This window comes from Cylas formicarius, unplaced genomic scaffold (genome assembly GCF_029955315.1).
Source record: "Cylas formicarius isolate icCylForm1 unplaced genomic scaffold, icCylForm1.1 PGA_scaffold_10__41_contigs__length_53128322, whole genome shotgun sequence".
Taxonomy (NCBI): domain Eukaryota; kingdom Metazoa; phylum Arthropoda; class Insecta; order Coleoptera; family Brentidae; genus Cylas; species Cylas formicarius.
In genome coordinates, this window is record NW_026844214.1 from 44692015 (window position 1) to 44719470 (window position 27456).

General features: G+C 35.4%; 2 protein-coding genes across 5 annotated transcripts in view; one reads left to right on the top strand and one right to left on the bottom strand.

The window, feature by feature from the left end:
* The window catches only part of LOC132708277 (protein madd-4), a 535295-nt gene that overhangs the window by 361991 nt on the left and 145848 nt on the right, over window positions 1-27456 (bottom strand). The window lies entirely within an intron of this gene.
* On the top strand, window positions 11326-14525 carry LOC132702523 (uncharacterized). The gene is made up of 2 exons (XM_060671207.1): window positions 11326-11816; window positions 13671-14525. The coding sequence occupies exons 1-2, from the start codon at window positions 11396-11398 to the stop codon at window positions 14432-14434; spliced, it is 1185 nt and encodes a 394-aa protein (XP_060527190.1). The 5' UTR covers window positions 11326-11395; the 3' UTR covers window positions 14435-14525.

Below are 27456 nucleotides of genomic sequence, written 5' to 3' on the forward strand. Positions count from 1 at the left end.
TTTACTGAATTTCGATTTCTTTGTCGTTGGTCTCATAGTTTTTTCACACACTGATTCATTTCAACGCTTGTATAAATCTCACCATGAATTTGTGTCAGCATAATCACGACATTTTTGTTGCAATTTCTGTCGTAATAACTTTAGAGGATTTAAATCATCTGGGTTATAAAGGTAAATTGCCGGATAAAACTTTGTGTCAACACTTTTCTAGAGCGTTTGTGGTCACTTTTTACCATGAATTGTAGAGTAAACAAACTGCATCCATAAGATTAATCCTCTTAATGCATTTGTCAACATCATGGCCGTCTTTTATTAAAGTTCCTAATTTGATTGATTGTTTTATACAGGTTATAAACTTACGTTTATAACCACTACTGAACCACAACTTTATTTAGAACACTGGACACGTGTTTCGCCAACCAAGTTGGCATCATCGGCAAATGATATATATTTATATGATGATTTATATCATCTGCCGATGATGCCAACTTGGTTGGCGAAACACGTGTCCAGTGTTCTAAATAAAGTTGTGGTGCAGTAGTGGTTATAAACGTAAATTTGTTGATCTTCCACCACAAGTTCCAGTCTCCCCGAACCCCATCTTTTATTAGCGAAAAAATAGGAGCTAAACGGCCTTTTCCATAGTTCAGCTTGGATAATCTGACAGCATTTTGATCCATAGGTTGGATCGAAGCTGTTCAATTTGGTGATTTCACTAATTAATTTGGGCTCAGACAAATTATCAATCAGGTTTACCGCACTTGATGAGTAATATACGAATTTTCTACTCCCTTCTGTAAAATACAAATTATACACCGATCTAGAGTGCAGAAAGCGTTTCTCGTCCCACGGATCTGAGCCATTTCGGAATTTCCTGGATTTTGCAGCAAGGCTTGAGTTTTGACGTTTGTCATTTCTGACAGCTATGTCAATGAATGTATGTGTTTTGTCCGCGCGGAAAAGGACTTTGGCCGCAGCTGGCACAGCAAGAAGTCGCAAAAATTACTCAAGACAGGATCAAAAGATTTTTGATTACTTAACTGACCCTACCTCGCTTTTGGTCTTCCTTCCGGGGGGGCCGGCCCGTGCTGCGTCCTCTGTGCTTCGAGTGGTGAGGAAATTTGTTGATCACCACGCGTATGACCTGGTGCGTTCAACGGCACTTTTTGAACCACACGATGAGAGCGACCGATTTAGCGCTTCACCGTGATTTTTCGTGGAGCATGCGCCTAAGGGCGCTGGCGGGTATAGATGGCCAGTTAAGTTCAAGAATTTAATACCGCAAGGAAAGGAAGAAGAATAACTTCTTGGTGCTGTACTCGCGGCCAATCGATAAGCTATAGGTTTATATATATATAAATTCATAAGAAGTCGAAAAATAATAAAATGAAGACTAAACAGTATGCATTTTGTAGTGCAAAAACAAACAAAAACTAATGATTGTAGAAAAACTATAGTATTCAAGAGGTTTAGTAAACTTTTTAAGTAACTCGCTCCGCTCGTGCCAAAAAACTCGTCGGTTTAGTCTTAACGTGTATGAAAAAAAAAACAATCCCGTTACTACCCGTCTCACTCTAAACAAAATTAGCCTCACAAAATCCACATTGCCCTTAACAGAACCATTTCCCCCAACTAAAACTTCAACGAAAAATCTAGCCCTAAACTAGTTTAGCCAAAACGGAAGTTCTTCTGTTCCGAATAATTCGGTTATTTAGTTACTCCGCCCGCCCGATGGAAACTAATTTAAAGTAACAAGGACCGTTATGTTTTGTTATTTATTATAATGAAATTTTAGCTATTGTCGACGCGGCAGTGGGCCTTTTTGGGTTCGTCGGTACTTCAGAAATTTATTTCCCGCCACGCGTTAGCTTGATAAATGTGCTTCGATATACAAGCGCTGCTAGATCGAAATAACCGGTTGTATTAATTTTTTTAAGGGACAAAGAAAACTCGATACATATCAGACACGCACGAATTTGTACTGATAAATTTGGTATACCAGGATAAATATAAAGTTTGTATGCAACCAACATCGTACGTACGTGTGTATTGTAGCAAACCTAATTAAAATTCAATCAACAAAAAATGTTGCGCAAAGTAAACTAAATCTTAGAAAGTGAGGAAAACACGTTTCGTTGAATATACTCGTCAATTTCTAGTCAATTTTTTTTTCTTGGCGCTGTTAATAATGGGGAGGGAGGAAGCTAATACATTAAAAGTTGTAGCAGTTGAATGCATTTGTGGGCGTTTCAAAGACAATTTTTTGCTTACAAAGTAACTTGAATGGGCTTTAGTTTTTGATTTGGTCTAAGAGTGCTCACTATAAATATTGTTTTATTTTTCAGTTATCGTCAAAAAACTAATCGAATTTAATTATTTAACATGGCGACTTTATAACAAACGGTATATGGAGCAGAAATGTAGGTATGCTGACAAGACATAAATTAATTTCGGATAACTAAAGTTTTCATCCAATTCACTGCTTCTGGTATCGGTTTCAGCACATCATTACAATGTCCCATTTATAAAGGGAACCGGAACAAACGCCGTGTTCAGTTTTGATCCTGTTCAAAGTGAACCACATCCTATGAGATAGCTCTGATCCGCGAGGGAGCTGGGCTTCATAATATGAAAAGTGCACCGGACACCCCATTTTATTTTTCCATTACTCTTAATTTATCAAAGAAACTTCCAAATGCTACTGTAATACTTTTTATAAAACTTCTGGGTTCCTCCTGCGTCGGTTTTTGCTGAGTCGAACTTGCTGACGTTTCGCCAATCATCCTGTTGGCTTATTCAGAGCTTGACTGTCTGTACCTGTCTTTATACTGTTTGAGGGGGGCGGAGCTAAATGAGGGGCATAAACATCGTCTCAAATGACTGATTCCCATTTTGGTGAGAGGTAGAGACCTGAGTCGTGGTTAGGATTGTTGGGTTGCTTATAGACTCCTATAGACTTTCGAATTTTTCATGCAAGTATTTTAGTTTTAACGAATAAAATTTTATGTCCGGTTTCGTGATTGTGTTCGGCAACAACTGATGAGTTTATTTGTGTTAGTCGTAAGGCTCTGTATTATTTTCCGCATATGCATGGAATGCTGTAAACTCCTGGCATCTCAAATGGAATTTTGTCTTTGACGGATCGAAGATGTTGAGTGGTAAAGTGGTAAATCTGGTTTTGACTTTATATTTCTTTAGAACTTTTGATATGTGATCAGTGATGTTTTGAATATAAGGAAGGACAACAGTGGCAAGTGTGGGATTGCTTTCGGTTTCATTGCTATTGGAAGGTTGTGGTGTAGTGTATTTTGTGATGGGACGCTTAATATCTTTAATGTGGAAATTATTAGAGAGAAGAGCAGAGGTAAGGTATTTTAATTCTGGGTTCAATGAGTCAGGCTGAGACAGTTTTGGGCCGGATGGTGATGTGACAATGCATTAAGGTATTTATTTGTGTGCATAGGTTTTCTGTGCTTCCATAAATACATTCGCGATGGCTGGTGATAGTGGAGAACCCATAGCTGGAATAGGAAAAATATGTTCTAGGTTTGGTTCCTAATTCTCGGATTTTAATATTCTGAAATGAGGGTGAGAGTTTCAGGAATATAAATATAAAAGCAGGTACAGAGTAAAATGCGAGCCAGTTTCAGTCAAGCTCTGGCGATGCCAACAGGATGATTGGCGAAACGTTAGCTAGTTCGACTCAATAAAAACCGAGGCAGAAGCAATCCAGAAGTTTTATAAACAATAAAATGTTTCCCATTCTTATTTCCATCTTTCAACGTTGTTTTCCACTAAATATTCTGTGGACGCTTGGGCGCCTGGAGACATTGTAGTGGAGCGGAGCGAATAGTTGAAAAGTATGATATAGTGACTGTTGAGCCAAACAGGCACACAGTACTCGCATAAATAGACCAGAGCGAGGACTGAGCAGAGCAGGGTTGTTGCAGACCACTCAATTTGTGTAGGATGTTGCTCTTCGTTTGCAACTTAACCGATGGATTCGAAAGACGTTACTTGAAGGGCAGAGCCTAGATATTTAGGAAAAGGATTTTGTCTCAAATGGGCGTTGCTGCCGATGATATTTAGTTCATAATTAGAAAGTCTATAATATAGATGAAAGCAGGATACTTCCGTTTCTGTTTAGTTTTTAGTTAGTTAGTACAGTTAGTTAGTTAGCATCTCTTTCTGGGAGATCGGCTTTGTAGATGTTGAGTACTAAAAGGCCCGACCTGAGCCCTACGGAAGAGTGTTGCTGTAGTTTCCTGTTTTTGCTTTTCGCATTGCCTATAGTTACTTGAAATTCTCTATTAACCCACGCTTCGTTAAGGAATCAAACTGTCGTTGAACATGGTATTATTTTGAGAAATAGTGTGTGTGTGTGTGTTTTGAATACTCTATAACTGAAGCTTGTGATGCTCTTGTGAAACGTGTTCGTTCAAGTATTATGGGATCGAACAAGGTAGTGGAAATTCGATTGCATATGAGTCGCTCGGGAAGCTAATACATGCAATTTAGTAGGGCAATAGGTCTATAGCTTTCAATTTAACCATTTGGGTTTCTTGATTTGAGTAATAAGACAATCTTTATTTTCTTAAACTTGTTCCATTTGCACATGTTGACTTAAGTACTTCAGGTGTTTCCATATCTTGCCAGTGTGTCTACTAATCATACTGCTAGCTATTTTGTTTCGAGTTATTTCAGATTGCTGATTAGTAGACTAGAATGGTTGAAATGAATATTGAATGGGCCTCCTCCAGTCCATTAGTTTTAATATCTATCAAAGACGTCCGAACTCACCAATGTTTTGTATTCTATCAGGTCCACTATGGCTATTTTTATCCTGTATCTCGAACCTTGAGATTATTTAACAACTGCTGTCTTGTTCCTTTTGCTAGCGATCCTCGATCATTTAAGACGAAATGAAAAGAAGTGGTTGATTCTAAGTGACTAGTGTGATACAGTTTTCTTAATGTTTTTTTTGTATTTTTTATATGGTTATTAAAAAAACAAGATTTTTACCTGTTGGTGTTTTGCCATATTGCAATTTACATGTTTATTGTTATCTTAATAACTAATTTTTTTCGACGGTCTCAATCCAACGATGCTTATCCAATTTACTGAGCGATTTCATGATCCCCACTCTCTCAATAATGGTGGGTGTGTCAAAGTTGCTTGTATAAAATTCCAGAGAAGGGATGGAATTGAGTATTGCGGTGCCACTATTGATAAACACGGGTTCGTCGATCTAAAGTATAGCTGAGGAAACACTGAGTTGAACTCGTGAAGAAAATATAACATTTTCTGCGATTACAACATTCTCTCAATCGAGGCTGCACCACTTCCGAGATAATAGGGAACTTGAACAAAATTTTAAATTGAAAAATATTGATTTTAAAATTAAGTTTATTATATTAAAAGAATTCACAAAAAAAATATTTCGTAGTTCTATGTAACAAATATTTTAAAATTCAAATTTTAACATTTAAATCTTATTTTCTTTGAAACACGCTGGCATTGGTTATGTCCGGTTATGACGTCAATTCGCTAGTAAGACTACGCGCCAGGCGGACGGCAGCACAGAGAAGCTATTAGAAAATGACAACGCGTTCGGCTTGGTGCTTTTAATTTTAATTTGAGTCTTGATACTCTCGCTAACTTCTGTTATCATGTGTTTAGTATCAAAAAGAAAGTTTTGAAAATGACTGAAGACGATTTTTTAAAAGGCCAATGTGATAATATACCTTTACTTGATATGTCTATGTCTAAATGACATCTTACATACAAAACACCTAAAGTTGCTGAGGTTCGCGGTGTTAAAGCTAAAAGGTATGTTCATAGAAAATTTAGCCCCTAGTCTTAAACCAATATAATATTGTAATCAGCTTAAAGTTTTCTAGTTTTTAAAATTCAAATGTTATATCAAATAAAAAGTAAATTATTCAACAACAAAAAAACAAAAAGATTTTTTCTAACTAGTGGAAATTTAAATACCAATTTTAATAGTATATTACGCAACAAGTGCGGTAAACGGCATTTGACTCACGAGTAAATAATAAACGAGTGATGAAGTAAAAAGTTTACCGAACGTGTTGCATACTATACTTTTGCTACGACCGTTAGTTTTTCGGTACATTTTCGCAAAACACGAATACATTCACTGACATGACTGTCAGAATTGACAAACGTCAAAATTCAAAGCGTAGGAAATATCTCCGAAAACCGTCCGAATCCGTGCGGTAAAATCCCGCAAATGTCCGAAGTGACTCGGATTCGTGGGAAACGAAACTGACGTGGTAAAGCGACGCTTCCCGCACGCTAGATCGGTGCGTAATTAGATATTTTACAGACGGGAGTAGAAAAAGTATATTGGCATTGATAACTTAAAGTGTTCTTTATTTTATATAGATCAGGAAGCCATTTCTATGGAGACTGCAAGGAAGGTGCAAGTTCGAAGTGTAAAAAATGTTTGCACGATTAAAGCTATCTGTCAGGTTGTACTGAAACACTATGGCACTATTTGTAATATTGTTTCTGTGTTGCTTCCATTATTATTATGTAACACGCACAAGGCATCAATTCAAACACACCTTTGCAAGAGCCAAAAATAAAAGGAAATAATATAATTCTCGGCCTATAACCTGAGAATAACACTATAACATGTCGCCGTATCGATCGAAAAGCAGCGGTATGACGTCACCATCGTTTCCGCGTGTTTAGTATCATTTAAAAGGAATAGCCGGCTGGAAACATTTCAGCTATTTATTGCGACTTAAATATTGGGTATTGAGTTTTGATATTTTTAATGCGTAATTTCTAACTAACAAAAAATTACTGAAAAAAAAAATTATAGCTATAACCGCGGGCAACTTTATGCAACCAATAAAGCAGCCGTGCACGCGTTCCCAATCCTACAATTAAAAATATCAATGGCGATATTTTTACCATATGGTAATATTTTGATGTGTGAGTGTATGTGCGTGTGTGTGTGTGTGTGTGTGTGTGTGTGTTTGTGTGTGCGCCTTTTACGACCACGCCCACATAATTGTTACGTTGTTTACAAAACCATCTCCGTATAAACGTTCGAATTATAGATTCGATATAATATTTTATGAACCGCGGCTAATTATAATTTTAGATGGGCGAATGGGTTCGTCAATTGCTCAATTTGTTCCGAGAAGTGGGGGTTTGATTTATGACGTCGGGTTAATATCTAATTTGTCGTCAATCCGCGACGCTCTCACGGATATATACGATATTCGAGCAATCTTCAAAATCATATTTGTGAGGAGAATGTTTATTCGCGTATTTCCGGAGATATTAGAAAGGAAAAACGTAAAATCGAGGTCTCGATTTATTTATTTATGTATGTATATGTATGTATGTATATGTTTATGTATGTATATATGCAGCAACAGAATATTTTTTTGTGTATATAAAAATAAATTATTATTTCATAAATTGATTATTTGTTATAAATTGGTTAAACGTAAATCATTTAAATGTAATAAAAAACTGTTAATTTCTTTTTTAAAATAAAAAATAATAAGGAATCTTTGTATTTTTTACTTGTTGATTTCGTTGTTAGAAAAACTTTTAATTTTAATATATAAAGCGAGTCAACGATAGAGTAAACTCCATTATCTGATTGATTTCAACAGTTATCAGAAAATGGTAAATACAAAAGTTCTAAAGGATGTTCGGATCCACAATTCAAAATTATTTCAAAGTATACAGGGTGGCTCAATAAAGCGTGACGCATAAAACACATTTTCATTTAAATGAAACAATATTCTTAATTTTTTTATTAATAATAATAAAAACCTAATCCAAATAGTTTTTCCAAAATTTTAATTTTTCTAAAAAAATACTAGTTTTCACTCTTGCAAAAAAAAATACGATAGCGCCATCATTTTTAAAGGCATGACTCATGTATGCAACAGAACTGGATTTAGATTTTACAGGGTATTCAAAATAAACGAATACATTTGGATCATTTCAAACTAAAAGGTCTGAAAGTTCTTTCAAAAACCCACTTTTATTAAGCATTTTAAATTGAAAAATCTCGATTTTCTTAAATGGCTAATAATATGTATGGTATTTTCGATTTATTTTAACTTTTCCAATATTTAACCTTCTTTCTGTTAAAGACTGTTCCTATATTATTAGTTGGTTGTGACAAAACTATTAGTCAACAGCGCCGTTAAGATTAAAAATTGAAGACGAGAAACAACTTTCTTGGACCCGTAGATAAAGCAACAGACTTGCAATTTTGGTGAACATAAGGACCAAATTTTAAATTCACAGAAAAGCTAAATAATATTAAATACCTATTATCTCGGATAAACAAGTAGAACATTCAAGAAACGCCTTACAGAACATAAGGTGAATAAAAATAAAAGTTCGGATTGCAAAAATGCAATTCATTTAAATTCAGTAATGCTCCAGTTTGATGTTAATTTTGTTGAAAGCTATGGCAAAATGAGATATTCGAATCATTATCTAATGATCAATTGGATTTGAATAGTTCTCCGATATTAAATTTAAATCTATAACTCTGCAATAACCGTTATTAAGACTCTATTGCTACCTGGTTGTATATATCGACGTAAGAATATTGTAGAGTTCTTCGAACGATATACCGTTTTTCCAACCTGTGCCGTGCGGACTGTTGTATTTTAGGAGCAGAGAAACTTTCTTTGATTAAACTGTTATACTAATTCATATTAGTGTGCTTTTCATAAATCTTCCTAAAACAGTCCCTACTTGAGATTAGATCGATAGATAAATTACCTATATTAAAAACACATTAGAAAGCTTAAATTGATTTCCAATTTAAGGGTTTAAATAATGACACTAAAATATTTTCCTAGGAAAGCAAAACAAAATCTTATTTAGATAATTGATTTTTTAATGGATGTTTCTTCTTCAGTGTGCCATGTTTATTGAGGCACCACATACATTTTATTACGATTTATTTCTTATCAATTACTAACATTATTCAATTTTGTTAGTCACTTGGGATGTCCAGAGACGAAGAAGTTGAGATTGTGGTAGATGATGTAATAATCGTTGATGATGAACTTCCGTCAAATTCAAATGGATCAAAGACTCGGACACATTTGCCGGTTGCTGCCAAAATTACAATTTTAAATATGTTTCTGTTTCTGAAATCGACATCTGGGGAAGGTGGAGCGATAAAATTAACGTCCGACATGACTCAAACACCAAATGAAACAGTACGTGACATAGTTGTGAAAACCATCAATAAGAGACAAATTTTTGTATCCACGAAGTATCGAAGTACGGTTTTGGAACATGATTGTGGAATTGCGAATCTATTTATTAAGAGTTACAAAGAACGAGATAGGCCTAGGGTTACACCTTGATAAGAATTTACCAAAATTAAATACCGGATTATGTCGTAAAAACGGTATATCGTTAAGAACTCTACCTGGTTGTATATATAGACGTAAGAATATTGTATTTTCTAGTATTTTGTTGGTGTTGCCGAAACAGCTGTCAAACCAATAAATAACTGTGAAAATGTGAACATTTTTTGTTCTAATTTAATTGAATCAAAACAATTTTATACAAATTGCTACCGTTTGCAAGGAAATTCGAATCGCAATTAGGTAATCGCCGAATCATAGTACAATTTTGTGAAGTGTCACTTTTGTCGAAATAGCGACACCGTTTATCATTGAATTTAATATTCGTTCTAGACCTTGAACCCAGTGGCGTCGTCTCAGAGCATTCCAGGTTCCTGTTTTTGTTTAAGAAAATTAAAATCGAAACACCTGGGAATTAAATTATTTAGGATATATATGTATTTATAACCAATAAAATATTTCCTCTCCATTCGCCCAACATGTTTCGAGAGTATCGGCACTAAACGTCCAACCAAAATATGTAAAAGCTCAAAAATTTTCATATTGGTTAAATGTTTTCGCAAAGAGGATTCTCGGAAATGATTGGCGCTTGCAAAAGACTCCACCAATATACAATGCCTGCGGCCACTCGAAAGCATGACAAAAAAGTGAGAAACGAATTGAGTAATTCTGGAAACATTGCTTGTAGCGTTTTTTAATTATGCATGTTCAAATATCGAATTTTATCCATCCAGCTTGAGCAGTTTTATAGATTTTTAAGCGTTTCAGTACTTATGACTAACCCAATATATTAAAAACATCCATCCAAAATTCCTGAAGGATGCCATCATAAAAAAAGGGTTTCAAATGATCCATCGACCTCTTGGTGTGTATTGAGTGGAATAAAATTCAAAATAGTTAGCGGTTCTTTTCAATTCAAAATTTAGTTTTAGTTTGTTTGTTATTCCTTGCGTTTTGTAATGCCAGAAGAAATAAAAATGGCTCCTGCAGACCGAACTGCCTACCCTACACAGTGAATAACTTAAAATCAGCGTTACGATTTTTAAAAAATGATTGAATGAATAAAGATAAAGATAGCTTTTTTTCCATAAGACTTGAGTTACAAGTGTATGTAAAAATATAAAATTATCTAAATAAAATTAATTAATTAGTAATAATAAGTAATATTGTTGGATAAATAACAATGAAATGTATTTGGCCATCATAAAAAAAGCAATTAATATAATGGCATATGTATATATCAAAATATCGAATATATTAAGCCCACTTAAGACTGCCGATGTGTGCGTTGGTAATTGGAGTACCTATACTAGATGCAATAACCGTAATAACTTAATAAACATGGTTGCAAAAAATGTGAATATCCATTTGCTTTAATGTAAACTAAGTGCTCCTGCGCGGAATTAAATAAAACTCGCTGTTTAAATTAAAAAAAAAATTAAAATTAAAGAAATAGAAAAGTATTGGCATAGGTTTTCTAACGTGTTAATAAAATTATAGCTTGAATTTTATGATTCACGGTGAAATATAGAGCTTCCAAATAATTTCCTGTCCTAATTTCTCAAGTCCATATTTTTTTTCCCGAAGCTATGGGCCCAGTACTTTTTGAGATATAAAATCGGTCCCCGTCCTTAATGGAACAGCCTGGATATTATACATTAGAACGAGACACGAACATTTGACATTAGTTGTGTAGGGCTTCGTGTTTTCTTCTATCGATTTACGGACACGAAGCATATCGAAATATCTATGCAGATCCGATTTTCTACAAATGCGATCGACATCGACAGATAACACGGTTATTACGCTAACACAGATTAACTTATCAGGTAATTATGACAATTCGAACGTACAAATCAACTACAATTCCACTCGACCAAAGGAAAAAAATCGTAATCAATCGCTTTTGTTTATAAATTAAAAAATTATCAATCACGACAGCTACGATCGTAATTCCTGCGGCATAACACTCAGTCACCTGCCTGTCGTCTCAGTCGCGCACAATGGAAATTCCGGAAATCAGAGACCTCGAAGGTTTATTACGTCATCGAATCACAGGTAAAATCATCAGAGTCGATGCTACCGCCTTATCCGCATTCGGGGAGAATTTCGGAAGTATTATGGCCAAAGTGGATATCGTCCACGCGAATGGATCCAAAGAAGAAACCTTACACGCTGTAGCCAAGCTGATCCCTACGCTGGAGTTCATCAAAGAGATATTTAATACTCAGGTGACGTTCAAGAACGAAATCAACTGGTACCTCGAGGTGGTTCCAGCACTTCAAGAATTCCAGAAGGAGGCGGGAGCGAAGATGCTGGCAGATTACTTCGCAGAGCTTTACGGCGCTAGGATCAATTTGAGTCCGAACAGTGACGTCGTTGATTCGGACGCCGTCATCCTGATGGAAAACTTGAAAGTGGAAGGTAATACGGTGTGCCTCGTTTTGAAGAGTAAAATAAATGACAAAAGTTAGAGGAGGGACTTTAACTAACTGAGGGTAAGACAAATTCGCTTTCGAAGTCAGACAAAAGCAAAATAAATCAAGCAAAAAAGCTCCGTGTAAACATGCTATTTATTTTTCATTATTTAACTACCCATAGGCATTGAGAGAAAAACAAAATAGGAAAGTTATAGTATATTATGCAACAAGTGCGGTAAACGACATTTGACTCACGAGTTTATTTGACACGAGCGGAGCGAGTGTTTAATAAACGAGTGACTTAAAAAGTTTACTGAAAGTGTTGCATACTATACTATTTCTACGACCTTGAGTTTTTGGGTACGTTTTCGCAAAACAACACGAATACAACCCGTGGAGTAAAATCCCCGAAAAGTCCGAAGTGTCCCAGATCCGTGGGAAATGCAACTGAAGTGGTAAAGTGGCGATTCCTGCATGTTAGATCGGTGTAATTAGGCATTATACAGAAGGGAGTAGAAAAAAAGTATTCACCATATTAAACCTAAAACCTACAATTATTTTGGGTTAGTGATATCCGTAAAAACTGAAAATTTCTTCTACTTTTCGAAATTGTTAAGTAATTGTCTCATTTACATACCCGAAGTGGCTCGAATCCGTGGGTCAAGAAACCTAAGTATACACCGATTTAGCGTGCGTGAAGCGTCACTTTACCAAGTGAGTTTCTCGTCCCACGAACCCCTTAGCACATTTCCGGGATTTTACCGCACGATTTGAATTTTGACATTTGCCAATTCTGACGGTCATGTCAGTGAATGTATCAGTGTTGTTTTGCAAAAATGTACTTAAAAACTAACGGTCGTAGAAGAAGTATAGTATGCAACACGTTTTTAAACTTTTCAAGTCACTCGTTTAATAAACATTCGCTCCGCGGCTCTCCGCTCCTGCCAAATAAGTTCGACTTAAATGCCGTTTACTGCACTCGTTGCATAACGTACTATAACAAAATGAAAGTCAAGGAAATGCGCATTTGTCGAAGTCAAACAAAAGCAAAAAAAAATCAGCAAATAAACAAGACACGTCCTAAAAAAACAAACTAGGAGAAAAGTAAAACTCTGTTCAAAGTATTTTTTGATTGTCTTGGTTAGTTTCGGTTAGTTTTCTTATGCTATCTTCAAAGAAAATATGAAAAAAATGTAAGTTTGATGGAATTGTAGTCTTTTCCTGTAAAGATTACCATTTATTTACTACTGACTAACCATTAAGAGAGTATCAAAATAGAAAACTTCATAGAATTCATCCTATAAAACATACAATTGTTTTGGGTAGATTGTAGTGATATCAGGAAAAACTGAAGTTTCGAAATCGTCAATTGTCGCAGTTTGTATGAGAAACGGATAAAACAAATTTATTAATAAAACAAGTAAAAATTAGGATTTCAAAGGATCGTCACCTTATTTACGAAGTGTTTTTGCATGTCATGGGAGATCTAGCCAATTTAAGAACATTCGCTATATTAATCAACGAGAGTTTCACAAAAATATTTTAAAAACAAAGCTCAAATTTTATTCATCTGAACAAGAGCCGTCGCATTCAACTAACAGCAATTGGCTCTCGACCTTGCTGTGGTTAGTTATCGGCCTCGGCTTTCCAACTACAAGTTTGCGACTTGTCTTTAAAAAATGACTTAAATCCGACCAGCAGCCATTAGCTCCCAATTAGTAGAGTACGTCAATAAAGTCTAATGTTCCTTCGTAAAGCGAGTGTTATTTGTTGAGAGCTTTACCTGCGAATTTCACAATTACTATAGGCTTAAAATCTACCTCTTTAGCCTAATTCAACTTAATTCGTTAATTATCAGGTTATACGAACATCGACCGTATGGAAGGCTTCGACCTGGAGACGACCAGACTGATTCTGGATCATTTGGCGAACTTCCATGCAACCGCCATAGGCCTAAAACTGAAACGACCCGAAGTGTTCGAGAAACGCGTCAAACCCCACCTCACCGAATGGATACCGCCTTCGACCGATAATTTCAAGCAAATGATCGCCGATTTCTTGGACGGGGCAGGTGAAGCATCCAAACACAAATCCAAGTTCATCAAATGCCTCTCGAAACAATGGAGGAGGAAAATTAACGAACCCTGGGCAACCATAACCCACAACGACTTCTGGGTCAACAACGTCATGGTCAAACACGAAGGCCACCACGTGACTAGCGTCAAGTTCGTCGACTTTCAAGTCGTAGACTACGGGTCGGTCGCCAGTGACCTGCTGTTTTTCCTGCTGGGTAGCGTTCAACTGTCGGTGATCAAGTACCACTTCCAGAAACTCCTCAAGTACTACTATGAGAGATTCGTGGATACTTTAAGGGATCTGAGAGTCGACACCAGAGACTTCACTTACCAATCTTTCGAGAAGGAGTTGGACTCCGAAGGGGGACGACAGGTGGCGCACGTGGCACCCATGTTATTCGTGATCATGGGGCCCAAGAATGCGGCGCCGCCCCCGCCTCCCAAAGAGGGCGAACCAATGAAGTTTCCTCCGTTCAAACCGCCGCTCAATTATTACGAGAAACTCGGGTTTATCGTTGATGAGGCAGTGAGACGGAAGTGGATATAATTTGTTGGGGTCGCTTAAGTTGATTTGTTTATTTATTTGTGTCTAATAAAGCGCATATCACGGAGTTCGGAGTTCGTATATGAAGTCTCTTATTCAATCCTCGTTAATCTACAGCACAAATATTTCATTGAACAAAACTCTTGTACAAGATCTCAAAGCTTTCAATAAGACTATGCTAGAATTTATTATTATTATTTATTATTATCTTCTGTATCTTTCAAAGTGCTGCCTTCAAAATATTAAAGATAAAATGAACGGAAAATTAATGTTTTAATATATCTAAGTATTTATATATTTTTTCAAAAGTGAAAAAATAAGCATAGTTCTTTAGAAATCATGTACATTGTACGTCATAACATCTGTTTATTCAACTAAACAAAAGGTACTATTTGTGGATTAATTCACAGAAACTTGTATTAAAACATTCAAATTTAATTACTTTATTATCTTTTTTTTTCTGATATTATTAAAAAAACCTTAGTCTATGGAGGTCTAAATGTATTTTTTCTTACAAATTATAAAAAAAAATGCAATTTACGTTGTCCTCGGTCACACGCCGTAGTTTCCAAGAGTTTCAATGTCAAATTTCGAAAACCAATTTTGTATCTTGCAAAAGTTTACACGAGTAGAAAGTAAGTTTTTCAATAGAAATTTTTTGTAAAACCAGTACTTAAAAACCATTTCACTGAAAAACTTCAGTATAAAACTAAATAAGTACGTATATACGTATATATTTATAATTGTCGGTATTTTTCTGTTTGCAGAAATAATTCTCACTTTCAATTTAATATTTGCAACTGCTTTAGAAGTAATAATCATTAAAAATTGTAAAGGAGGTTAACTAAACTGAAACCACTTTTAAAAGTACCAAAAATTTTAATAAAACATGTATTCCTACATAGAAATTAAGTTTAAATAAACACTTTTCAAAAGACAGTAAGATATTATTCATAACTCTGTGTACATTTTCTTTTCAGTTTTTGAAATACATTTTATTTTGTTTTTTTTACCATCTTTTCCTTTCCTTCTTTTCCATAAATATTTCAAGTCTTTTTTCTGTTCCTTTTGCTGAAACTTTTTTTTGCAACATTTTAATGCATGAAAAATTTAAGTTTGAGACTAAAGGCTCACATATTGAAATATACCGGTAGTCGAGATCAAAGTATTCCTCGACCACCAAATGAAATCACTATCGTTATATATTATGGACGTAAAAAGTCTTTTTTATCATCTAACTACAATAAATAGAACTATAAAAAATCACTTCTAAAAAATTGCGTCCACCTAATTGTAATTGTAGTTTCTGATAAACTACTTAACTGAGAGACAGCAAATGGTTTACTTGAATGGTCGCACATCATCTCCGAAACCTGTATTTTACGGTGTTCCCCAGGCTTCTATTCCTGGACTCATATGTTTCTCCCTATATATATATATATATATATATATATATATATATATATATATATATATATATATATATATATATATATATATATATATATATATATATATATATATATATATATATATATATATATATATATATATAAAGCGAAGGACAGTAACGGGGCTACTGGTAACACACAAACAAACTGTTAATTATTGGGATCACCCCAACTTCGATGGATCGCCGTAAAGGGAGCAATAAAAGATGTTGAAGCTCAAAGCAAAGTGGCAATTTATTGTAATATCTAGCTTTCGCCCATGGATACAGGCTTCATCAGGACACTAAGTCATATAGAGAACAAAAAAACACTTCATCAGAGTTAACAATCTAACCAAAAAATAGTGAAGAAAACTTACACAACACGCCTCTTTCAACCTCTACATATAGAGAGATGACATTGGTATATAAAATAAAGTGTTTCGCCCGTTCTAACTATCAACATAACACTCGATGGATGAAATTTATGGAAAAATTTACAATTGTAAAAAATATTAACATCCACCACAACGTTACAAAACAATCCCACTAACATAAAACGTTAAGGTCAATAAAATGGCCGGATTGATAAAATATTAAAAGATGAAAAAAAAAACCGATTTGTTACAAATGACACTCCGTATTGTCGAGAAGGAAAACTAAATGTGCGGGAACTTATTAACAATTCGCAATAACCTAAAAAAGCCACAACCAAAAAACCAGTCAATGATACCAACTGTACAGCCAACCATAAAATATGTAAAACACCAAACAAGGGAGGGAATTTTAAACAAGAATTCTTTCAAATATGCACCCATTGTACACTATTTATATAACTATGTTTACATTATTGAAGTTAACGTTAAGGGTAATTAGAAACAATCCTTCAGGACGGGGAGAAAGAAACAAAGAAAGGAAACTGTTTTTAAACATTAATAGCAACAAATTTAGCAACCACAGCTTAATGTTAATAATGAGTTGCCTAGTTTTGGCAAACTACAGTATATAGATAGATTGTCCCCGGCTCTGATTAGGATCTTTAAAGATACTAATATAAAAATTGCCAATTACAACTTAAGACCCCTCAAATCTTTCTATTCCAATCTTAAAGACATTACCCCATCGTTACATAAGTCAGACGTTGTATATTGCATTAAATGCTCTTGCAATTTAATTTACATTGGTCATACTTCACAGAAGTTAAAAAAACGGCTAACACTTCATAAAAGTGATTGTAAGTTAAAACCAAATATTACTAGTTTAAGTGCTCATGTCAATGATACCGGACATAGTGTCATGTACGATGAAGCGGTAGTTTTAAAGAGTGAAAAGAACCTCTTCAAACGTAAGTTTTTAGAGATGTGTTATATTAACTGTTGTAGTAATAGCCTCAACAGAAAGAAGGATGTTGAGGGTCTTAGTAGCATCTACACCTATCTTCTTAATCAGAGACGTACTGCGAAGCATAAGCAACCACAGCTTAATGTTAATAATGAGTTGCCTAGTTTTGGCAAACTACAGTATATAGATAGATTGTCCCCGGCTCTGATTAGGATCTTTAAAGATACTAATATAAAAATTGCCAATTACAACTTAAGACCCCTCAAATCTTTCTATTCCAATCTTAAAGACATTACCCCATCGTTACATAAGTCAGACGTTGTATATTGCATTAAATGCTCTTGCAATTTAATTTACATTGGTCATACTTCACAGAAGTTAAAAAAACGGCTAACACTTCATAAAAGTGATTGTAAGTTAAAACCAAATATTACTAGTTTAAGTGCTCATGTCAATGATACCGGACATAGTGTCATGTACGATGAAGCGGTAGTTTTAAAGAGTGAAAAGAACCTCTTCAAACGTAAGTTTTTAGAGATGTGTTATATTAACTGTTGTAGTAATAGCCTCAACAGAAAGAAGGATGTTGAGGGTCTTAGTAGCATCTACACCTATCTTCTTAATCAGAGACGTACTGCGAAGCATAAGCTACCAGAGTTTCTTGATACGGTCAGGTTGTAGTGGGTTGCTAAATTTGTTGCTATTAATGTTTAAAAACAGATTCCTTTCTTTGTTTCTTTCTCCCCGTCCTAAAGGATTGTTTCTAATTACCCTTAACGTTAACTTCAATAATGTAAACAGAGTTATATAAATAGTGTACAATGGGTGCATATTTGAAAGAATTCTTGTTTAAAATTCCCTCCCTTGTTTGGTGTTTTACATATTTTATGGTTGGCTGTACAGTTGGTATCATTGACTGGTTTTTTGGTTGTGGCTTTTTTAGGTTATTGCGAATTGTTAATAAGTTCCCGCACATTTAGTTTTCCTTCTCGACAATACGGAGTGTCATTTGTAACAAATCGGCCTTTTTTTCATCTTTTAATATTTTATCAATCCGGATATTTTATTGACCTTAACATTTTATGTTAGTGGGATTGTTTTGTAACGTTGTGGTGGATGTTAATATTTTTTACAATTGTAAATTTTTCCATAAATTTCATCCATCGAGTGTTATGTTGATAGTTAGAACAGGCGAAACACTTTATTTTATATACCAATGTCATCTCTCTATATGTAGAGGTTGAAAGAGGCGTGTTGTGTAAGTTTTCTTCACTATTTTTTGGTTAGATTGTTAACTCTGATGAAGTGTTTTTTTGTTCTCTATATGACTTAGTGCCCTGATGAAGCCTGTATCCATGGGCGAAAGCTAGATATTACAACAAATTGCCACTTTGCTTTGAGCTTCAATGTATGTCATATTGGGGCTAGGTCTTTATCTATCTATTTCGTTTAGTTTTATTTTATTTTATTTTGTTTTTTACTATTTTGTTTATGGGATATTATTTTATATTGGGCAGTTGACCGTTGATAAATAAATAATAAATAATAAGAATATAAAACTATGGGTAGGAAATGTCTAGATTATCTCTATAAGTATATCAAATTCCATTACGACACCCAGAACTTTACAACAATCACACTTAAACATATTTCTGCTTACTTCGTTGTTATTTTGTATAACAAAGTCCCACTTAATATTAGACAGTTAACTGATTTAAGACCAACTTTAAGCTGCCTTATTGCGCTCTTCGCCGAGCTGCCTGCTTGTTATTTTGCCCTTTCCATCTCTTCCTTTTTCAATACTTCTGTTTAATTATTAATTAACTAAACTAAATATTAATTATGAAGGCAGTATGACTTTATTATTATTATTTTTTAATATACTTAAAACTAGCATTGTTTGATCGCACGATTAAGACTTGGTTTTCTATTATTTGCGTTTAAATTAGACCCACATGCACGTACCCGCGTGGTGGCAACGGCAGGGTTTTTGTATTTAAAATGCGATTGTAATGTTGGTTGCATAACCTTTGTGACTTAGGAGACGAAACTAACCAAATTCTATTACATCGACGGTCCGGATATCACGTCAATGGAGGTCACGCACAATCCGAAAATATTGTTCTGATGAAAAGGTTCCCAAAAGAAAGGCAAACAATTCACTTAAGCAGGCAGAAGACATTCGTTTCGCCCGAGAGAACCGTTTCCGGAAACTATACGTCAGGAATGTTAAAGAGATTGCGCGATCCGGGCAGATTTACAATCTTGATCGAAATAAAATGCTGGCAAACAAACAAGCGTCGGGCATTTTGTTATTTGTGGGGATGACGCGGCGCATCAGTCGCCCGCGGCCTACTACTTTTTTTTGTTCCCTCGCTTCTCATTTCCTTAAAACGGGAACCGATAGTCAACGTCGCGTCGCGTCGCTTCGAGCGTCGAATTGCTTTTGTGCAACGTTGGGAGACGATGAATCGATGGTTGCGTTGTTGAAACCGAAAAGTTCTATTTTAACTAGAACTGCCGGTAACATGTTTTGTCTTGTTAGGGCATGACTACAACTCTAAATCCAACTTATAAATATAAGACAATGAATTATAAAAACTAGTTCATTTCTTGATCGGTACAGTAATATCAATATAAAACTCTAAATTTTATCTCTTCAACAGAACACTAAAAATATATTTTTCAACTCTGCTAACCACTCGTTCCTCTTCTTCCTCTATCGACTTCATCAAGCTGGTTGATATTCCATACGGACAATCCTACCAGTCGTGGTCAGGTGTTTATAAGAAGATGATGGTTACCTGTCGCAAAAAAGACAAAATAGAAGAAAAAGAAAACTCCAACGGTGTCGAAACGAAGACGCTAATTAGGATGGAACTACATAGTCTGATATTTTTAATGAAATCAACAATCCTTAATGCCATGTCTACCAATACTACTCCTCCTAATTAGCATCTTCCGCTTCAACACTTTTGGATTTTTCTTGTTCTTTTTCGTTTGTTTTAAGGTAAACCGATCATTTTATTTTTTAGATCATTGAGTATTTGTAGTATTTATAGGTGTGGTGATGCCCTAACAAGGTGAAACATGTTAGGGTGTTTGATATAATACATAGCAGATACTGTACACTTTAAGCGGTTTTCGCTTTCTTCTTATTTAATTAACCGTCAGTAGCTTTGAGTCTGGACAAATTCTTCTCAGTACCACCATTTTTAAATGACTGTAACTAGGCACTAAATACACTTTAAAAATATGAACCGCAAAAAATAAAGGACCTAACGAATTATCACTGATAACCATTAGAAAAATTAAAAAAAAAACATTTTAGTTTCAAGATTTCAAAGAACAACATATATTTGCGTCTCAAATGTGTCGTATTTTTAATTAATTAACTGCCACCTTGTTTTTTTTAATAATCCGGGGGCCATCAAAAAGTTACGTTACATCGGAGACCATGGACAAAAATTTGGTAATTTCTTTAGCTTCTTTCACTTCAGTGGTCCACGACCACTAGAGTCATTCGGTTAGAAAAGAATATGTGACGATCAACTCTTCTTTTTAGCTGCAGCAGGAAATGCATATAAATTTGCTTATCATTAGATTGAAACTTCTGGGGTAAAGTTTGTTCATAGATATAAGAAAGTGACTAGCTGATACGAAATATAGCCTAACAGGCCCGCACTTTGCTAATAATTTCATTATTTGGGGTTTTATTAGGAAAGATACTAAGCAATATTTATTTATTTATGTATGTATTTATGTTTAAATCTAAAATAAAATTACAAATTATTTTTATTACCTACTTAAATTAATTAAAATTATTCACATAATATATCAGTTTCACTATCATCACTACAAGATTGTTCTGCTTTTTCTATATGTTTAACAGAATTTGCCCAACTTTGTGGAGAGATATTAAAAACTTCGGTTTGAGTTTGAGGACATTGGAGTTACCACGGGGAAAAATATTGTTACGACGAATGGCAGATTTCAGTTGGTGCCAAACATGTTCAATGGGATTAAATATACAGTGGTAAAGTGGAAGCCTTAAAACTGTATGTCCTAGATTTTTTGCATAATTATCACAGAGGTATTCCTTTTGTAGGTTCAAGCTTTGTAGAACCTCAATTAATTGCTTTTTGGTATAATCTGCGTGAAAATAAATGTCGTTATTACACATGTAGTTTTGGATTGTTGCTTTTGTGTCACATGAGGAAGGGGTTTTAGTCAACTGTCTACTGTGATAACTTGCATTGTCTATTACAATGACGCTATTAGGAGGAATATTTGGAACTAGTTTGTTTTTAAACCAACTTGTTTTAACCAACAAATCAGCGGTGGTGTCTTCATGGTAATCCAGAGAAGAATCTTTAATATTTTTCTTAGACCGAGAAAGTCCAATTGGAATCCAGCCATCTTTAGGGCCAGCATGCAAAATAGTTATTCTTTTACCTCTTTCTGATGGCGCGTTTGTTTTACACTTATCAGTTGAGTCAACCCAACCCTTTTCCGGGGTATCATAATCCTAATTTTTCTAGATATTCCAGTCACCATTTCCGAATTCTGAAAGATTCCATTAAAACTTGCCTTTTGTCAATTTTTTTAAATCTAAAACCCATATGTTGAACACACTTCCATGAGGTAGTTCTGCCACATTTAACACCGATTTCATCTTTTTCAAGCCTCCTAATTAAGATATCTAATGTAGGTACGCTTTGTTCCTCGTGTAACTGGTAAATTTTATGCCTTATTATATCTACATCACTTTCATCTACACTCGAAAAAATGTCAGCATCGCTTCTTTTTTTCCTCGCTGAAATGGGACTATTCACAATTTTCCATACAGTTGATGTTGGAATTTTCGTCAATTTGGCCGTTTCTTTTAAAGATGCTTGCTTGCTGGCACCACGTTCAATGAGAGTCAAATAAATATTGTTTATAACTTTCTTAGTCTCAATAGAATAGTGTTTTCTACATTTGGGCGGGAGCATCTCCTGAGATACACTAGACTCGCATATATTTTGCATAATTCGCACACGATTCAACACACGCTCTATTACACACGAAATAAGAATGATTACTAATAAACTCAAACTAAGTAGAGTATTATACACAGGTAGGTATAAAATTATTTTCTATTACGAACTTTATCGAATAATCTTGTTGCATTGTATGCTAATGACCACCCTTGGATAATCCCATTCAAAAGCAATTGGTTTTGCTTGTAAGCAACGATTTGAAATAGTCTGCTATCTTTTTGTTATATTTTGTGCTTTCCTGTTATTGTACAGCTGCATCTGAATGTAGAAAAGACCTGTTTATAAATAAATAAATAAATCAACAAAAACCATCGACATTTTTCTTCCATTTTTTAGAAATTCATTAATTTTTGTTAATTACTTGTAAAAAAAATGCCGAATTACTTTTCGAAACCTTTATTTGTGCTCGAAACCGAAATTAACTTTTAATGACGTACACTTTAAAACAGGAGTAAATCGACCGGCACCAAAAAGCAGTAGCAACAACGTAAACGTATCCGGTTAATCTGGAACGCTCGGTGTGCGCAAACATCGTCATTTATTCATAGCGCAAAAGTCGATTCGCGTAATAGAATTTTCTATTAGGCATGCCCATTCTTTTGCACCCAAAACAAGAGCTCTTGCGTTAAATCGGATGCGACGCTTCCAATTAATTTTAATGTGCGCGGACGCGTTTAATCTGTGATTAATCTTCATCCCGCTTCTGAATACACGGAAAAGAGATCGTATAAGGTTCAAATCTAAGTGGTGGCTTGACTCTTTCGTATTTGCCAAACCAAAACAGCACAGAATCTCGTAAGATTGCGAGTATGTCCTAATTATATTATGATTCATAAGGAACAAAAATTTGTTGTAAACAAGTTATTTTGAAGACATCTTTTAAGCGTTGTAATTTGGAGACCCGGATTGTCAACGTGCTAATTGTTCTCAGTATTTTAATGGCTTATCGGTACTGATTCTGAATAATATAAGCCCTATGGTAGTTAGTTAAGAACTCTCAATGAAGCAACTGCGTTGTTCCGTTGGTTTTATTTTAATAAACTGCACTATCATTTTTTAACTGTATTGAAATTCTTTTATTCTAAACTATAAAAACTTTAACAGTTATGGACCCAGCAAACTGTAAAGCTTGCGTTAGATATTGAATCTAACAGGTGGTTCAAAATATGTTTTATTATTTAAGGACGAATGTACTAGCTTTCAAATCAAAAAGTATATTTTTTGTGACACAAGTCCTAAATTTTTGCAAAAATTAAGGAATTTCAAGCGTTTGTGTCAACGCAGCTTAACACAAACATTAAAGTGTTAAAATCGGTTAGCACTACAGAATATATAGAGTGTTTTTTTTTCGATGTATAGAACTTTAAGTTGCAATAAAACAACAATGGATTATTCGATTGACATGAATTTTATTTATCCGAAAGATAATCTTGTGGCGTTACATTTTAAATATGATTTCTGGCATATGACCGCCACGGCTGGCGCGGATGTAGTCCAATCTAGACGTTTAATTTTCGATGACTTTTTCCAACATTTGTGGCCGTATATCGGCGAATGTTGTCTTCCAAATGGTCAAGCGTTTGTGGCTTATCCGCATAGACCAATGACTTTACATAGCCCCACAGAAAGTAATCGGTGTTAAATCAATCACAAGATTTTGGAGGCCAATTGACAGGTCCAAAACGTGAAATTAGGCGGTCACCAAACGTGTCTTTCAATAAATCGATTGTGGCACGAGCTGTGTGACATGTTGCGCCGTCTTGTTGAAACCACAACTCCTGGACATCATGGTTATTCAATTCAGGAATGAAAGAGTTAGTAATCATAGCTCTATACCGATCACCATTGACTGTAACGTTCTGGCCATCATCGTTTTTGAAGAAGTACGGACCAATGATTCCACCAACCCATAAAGCGTACCAAACAGTCAGTTTTTCTGGATGTAACGGTGTTTCGACATACACTTGAGGATTAGCTTCGCTCCAAATGCGGCAATTTTGTTTGTTGACGTAGCCATTCAACCAGAAGTGCGCAAAACAAAATTCACACAACAACGGCAATCTCGTTTTGGGCCCATTCGACGAATCTACGCCTTACTTGATGATCGTTTGGCTTCAATTCTTACACTAGTTGGATTTTGTGAGCACGTAAACCAAGATCCTTCAGCAAAATCTTCCATAAAGTGCATGGACACAGATCCAATTCCTGTGCTCGATGGCGGATGGACTCCTTCGGGTCTTCCTCAATGCTACGCTCTACAGCAGCAATAGTTTCTTCTGTACGCACCGTACGGCATCTCTGGGGATGCGAGTTATCAATAAGAATAAACGTGGTGCGAAAACGTTTCATGGTTAATCGAATTAACTGCTCTGATGGACGTTTTTGGCGACGATAATATGGACGTAGTGCGAGATACGTATTCCGCACAGAAGCATTATTTTCGAAATAAAATTGCACTATTTGCAAGTGTTGTTCAGGCGTGAGTCTATTCGTGATGAATTGCCAAACCAAGCTGAGAATAAATCACTTGACAGCTGTTAAATCGGTCGCCATCTTGAACAGTAATGCCAACTTAAAGTTCTATACATCGAAAAAAAAAACACCCATTACTTAGGCGACTGCATAGCATTGTGCAAGAGTTTTAGCCTCCGTATATACGCGGCCTAGCGAGAAATTCAAACAATCGTCGAAAACGCCAGATCAATACTTTTGGCTAAAAATGTTGAGAAGATACTCTGGCCTGAAGCGGTGAATACTGTTTGTTATGTATTAAACCGCTTAATTTTGAAACCCAGCGAAAATGCTTCACCTTATGAAAAGTGGATTGATCGTAAACCACGTGTAAAACATCTTAAACTTTTTGAAGAGGATGCTTACCTAAATGTACCTAGAAAGCCGCAAGAAATTCGACCTTAAAAGTAAAAAGTTGTTGGGTACAAGTCTGTGGGATAATAAAAACAATAAAATTTATGTTAGCCGCGAGGTAGGCTTGAACACATCGAAAGAAATCAGCTGAGAATTGAATTAGGCTTTAACATTCAAGAAGAACCAGGTGATGGACATGCTGCTACACCGCCGCCACGCGATGAGCAGGAATTGACAAACGAAGATAGAGTGCTACGTTATCGCAGCTTACTACGAGCCCCGCATCGCTTTGATATTCCAATTGTTTTCTTAGTCAGCATAGTACCTTCAAATTCCAACGAGGCTTTAAATAGCGAAAGCCATGGACGAGTAAATGGAGGCACATAATGAAAATCAAACGTGGACCCTCTCTGTGCTCCGACAAGGTAAACATGTAATTGATTGCAGATGTGTTTTTGCTGTAAAAACAGACCCTGCAGACAATGTCCGCAGATACAAAGCAAGACTCGTTGCAAAAAGAATTTCACAGCGTGAAGCAATCGCCGCTACTAGAGACTACCGAGTACTGAAGTTCGACGTAAAGACAGCGTTTCTATATGGCGAACTTCACGAGAAGATTTACCTGACAGCCTTAAGCATACGCTCGTTTTGGTTAGTTAATCAATTCACATGCTGTCTGCAAGCTGAAAGGATGCCTACAGATTAAAGCAGTTCCCACGGTGTTTTTGAGTTTTGAGTTTTCTCCAGAGTAATTCCAAATAAAATCATAAATGTTAAGCAAGTAGGATAGGGGATATAAATTAATTAGTAAGTTTAATTTGCAAGACGCAAAACTTTCTGTCGTGCCAACTCAGCCAGGTGTATATCTGTATAAAAACAATCAAGAAAATAATCAAAGTAAGAGAAATATTCCATATCACGAGACTGTAGGGTCATTGTTGTTTGCTGAGATGGTCACCCGACCTGATATTGAATATGATGTTAATTATGCAAATCAATTTCTGAAAAAGAAAATCAAGAGGTGGTTTCGTTTTCGTTTTAAACGGCCGGCCAATTTCTTGGTCTAGTCAGCGCCAAAGCGTAGTATCACTATCAAAGCCAGAGTCTGAATATATTGCACTTGCACACAGCCTGAAAGAGGCAGTTTGGTTGGGCCAATTTTTATTAGACTTAAATGTAGGTATTAGGGAAATAAAAATAATTGTAGAAAACCAGGTAGCCAGTACATTGGCAAGCCACTCAGCGCATCATAAGCGGCCTTAGCCTATAAAGGTAAGGTATCACTTTGTAAGAGATATTGTAAATACAAAATTCGATGAATTAGGATATATCCCTACAAAAAGCCTGATAGCCAATATTTTAACAAAGCGTTTACCAAGAAAGCAATTTGTTAATTTACGATCCCAGGTAAGCATTTTAGCCCATTCAAAATAAGTGGGAGGGATGAGATTTATCTAGACTCATAAATTGTATTGTGAATGGTCATTTAACATCTATATCCTTTAGACATTTTGCTATTAAAGTGTTGCTGTTACTTTTGGGCTTTTTTTGGCCTATTACTTCTTCCGAATAATATAGACAACGAGGCAACTGCATTTATCTGCATTTTTTTGCAGTATTATATTTTTCATTAATTTTATTTTAATAAACTGCACTAAGATTTTTTAACTATCTTGAATTCTTTCATTCTAAACAATGAAAACTTCAACAAAAATAATGGCACGCCACTGAGATTTATGCACGTGAATCTTTCTGAAAGTTGATACCATCCGCTACGACCGAACTGTCATCGGCAGAGATTAGACTTTTTATTATTAAATTAAAAGAATAGGAATTCTCTATATAATGCTTCAGAACGTGGAGTTTTATAAAATTGGCCGCCAAAGCTGCAGTTCTCAAAGTGGCCGAGAGAGTCTTAACTCAAGATGAAGTTTGAATGTAAAAAATTCTAGCCACTATTCGCAAATTATTAACGAAAAAGCTGCACAGGATTATTATATCCCCTCACCTCGAACACCTACCGCCACCCGTCACACGGGGACTAATTAAATTAATTACTTATAGAGAACTACTTTTCGTGGCTTTTTCGATTTCACACCAAGCAGAAACTTTTGTTGCTTCCCCGGTCCTGTTTTTTTCACTCCTCAAAGGCGAGGTTAATAAAAGATAAGGGAAGGCTTTCTGTTTAAATAACTTCGTTTTCCTTTGACCTGGCAAAAAAAAAGTTACGTCGGATCTGTTGCGGGTCACCGGTTCTCGCGTCTTGACTTTTCAGAGCTGAAAATAAATTCCGAGAAGGGGGCAAGGCCGCACTTATATCTGACTGTGAACAAGTCAGGGGGCGCAAT

Coding starts and splice junctions, on each gene's coding strand:
- LOC132702523 (XM_060671207.1), top strand. CDS start 11,396: ATGGAAATTCCGGAAATCAGAGACCTCGAAGGTTTATTACGTCATCGA. Junction 11,817..13,670: donor GGAAAACTTGAAAGTGGAAG/GTAATACGGTGT, acceptor GTTAATTATCAG/GTTATACGAACATCGACCGT.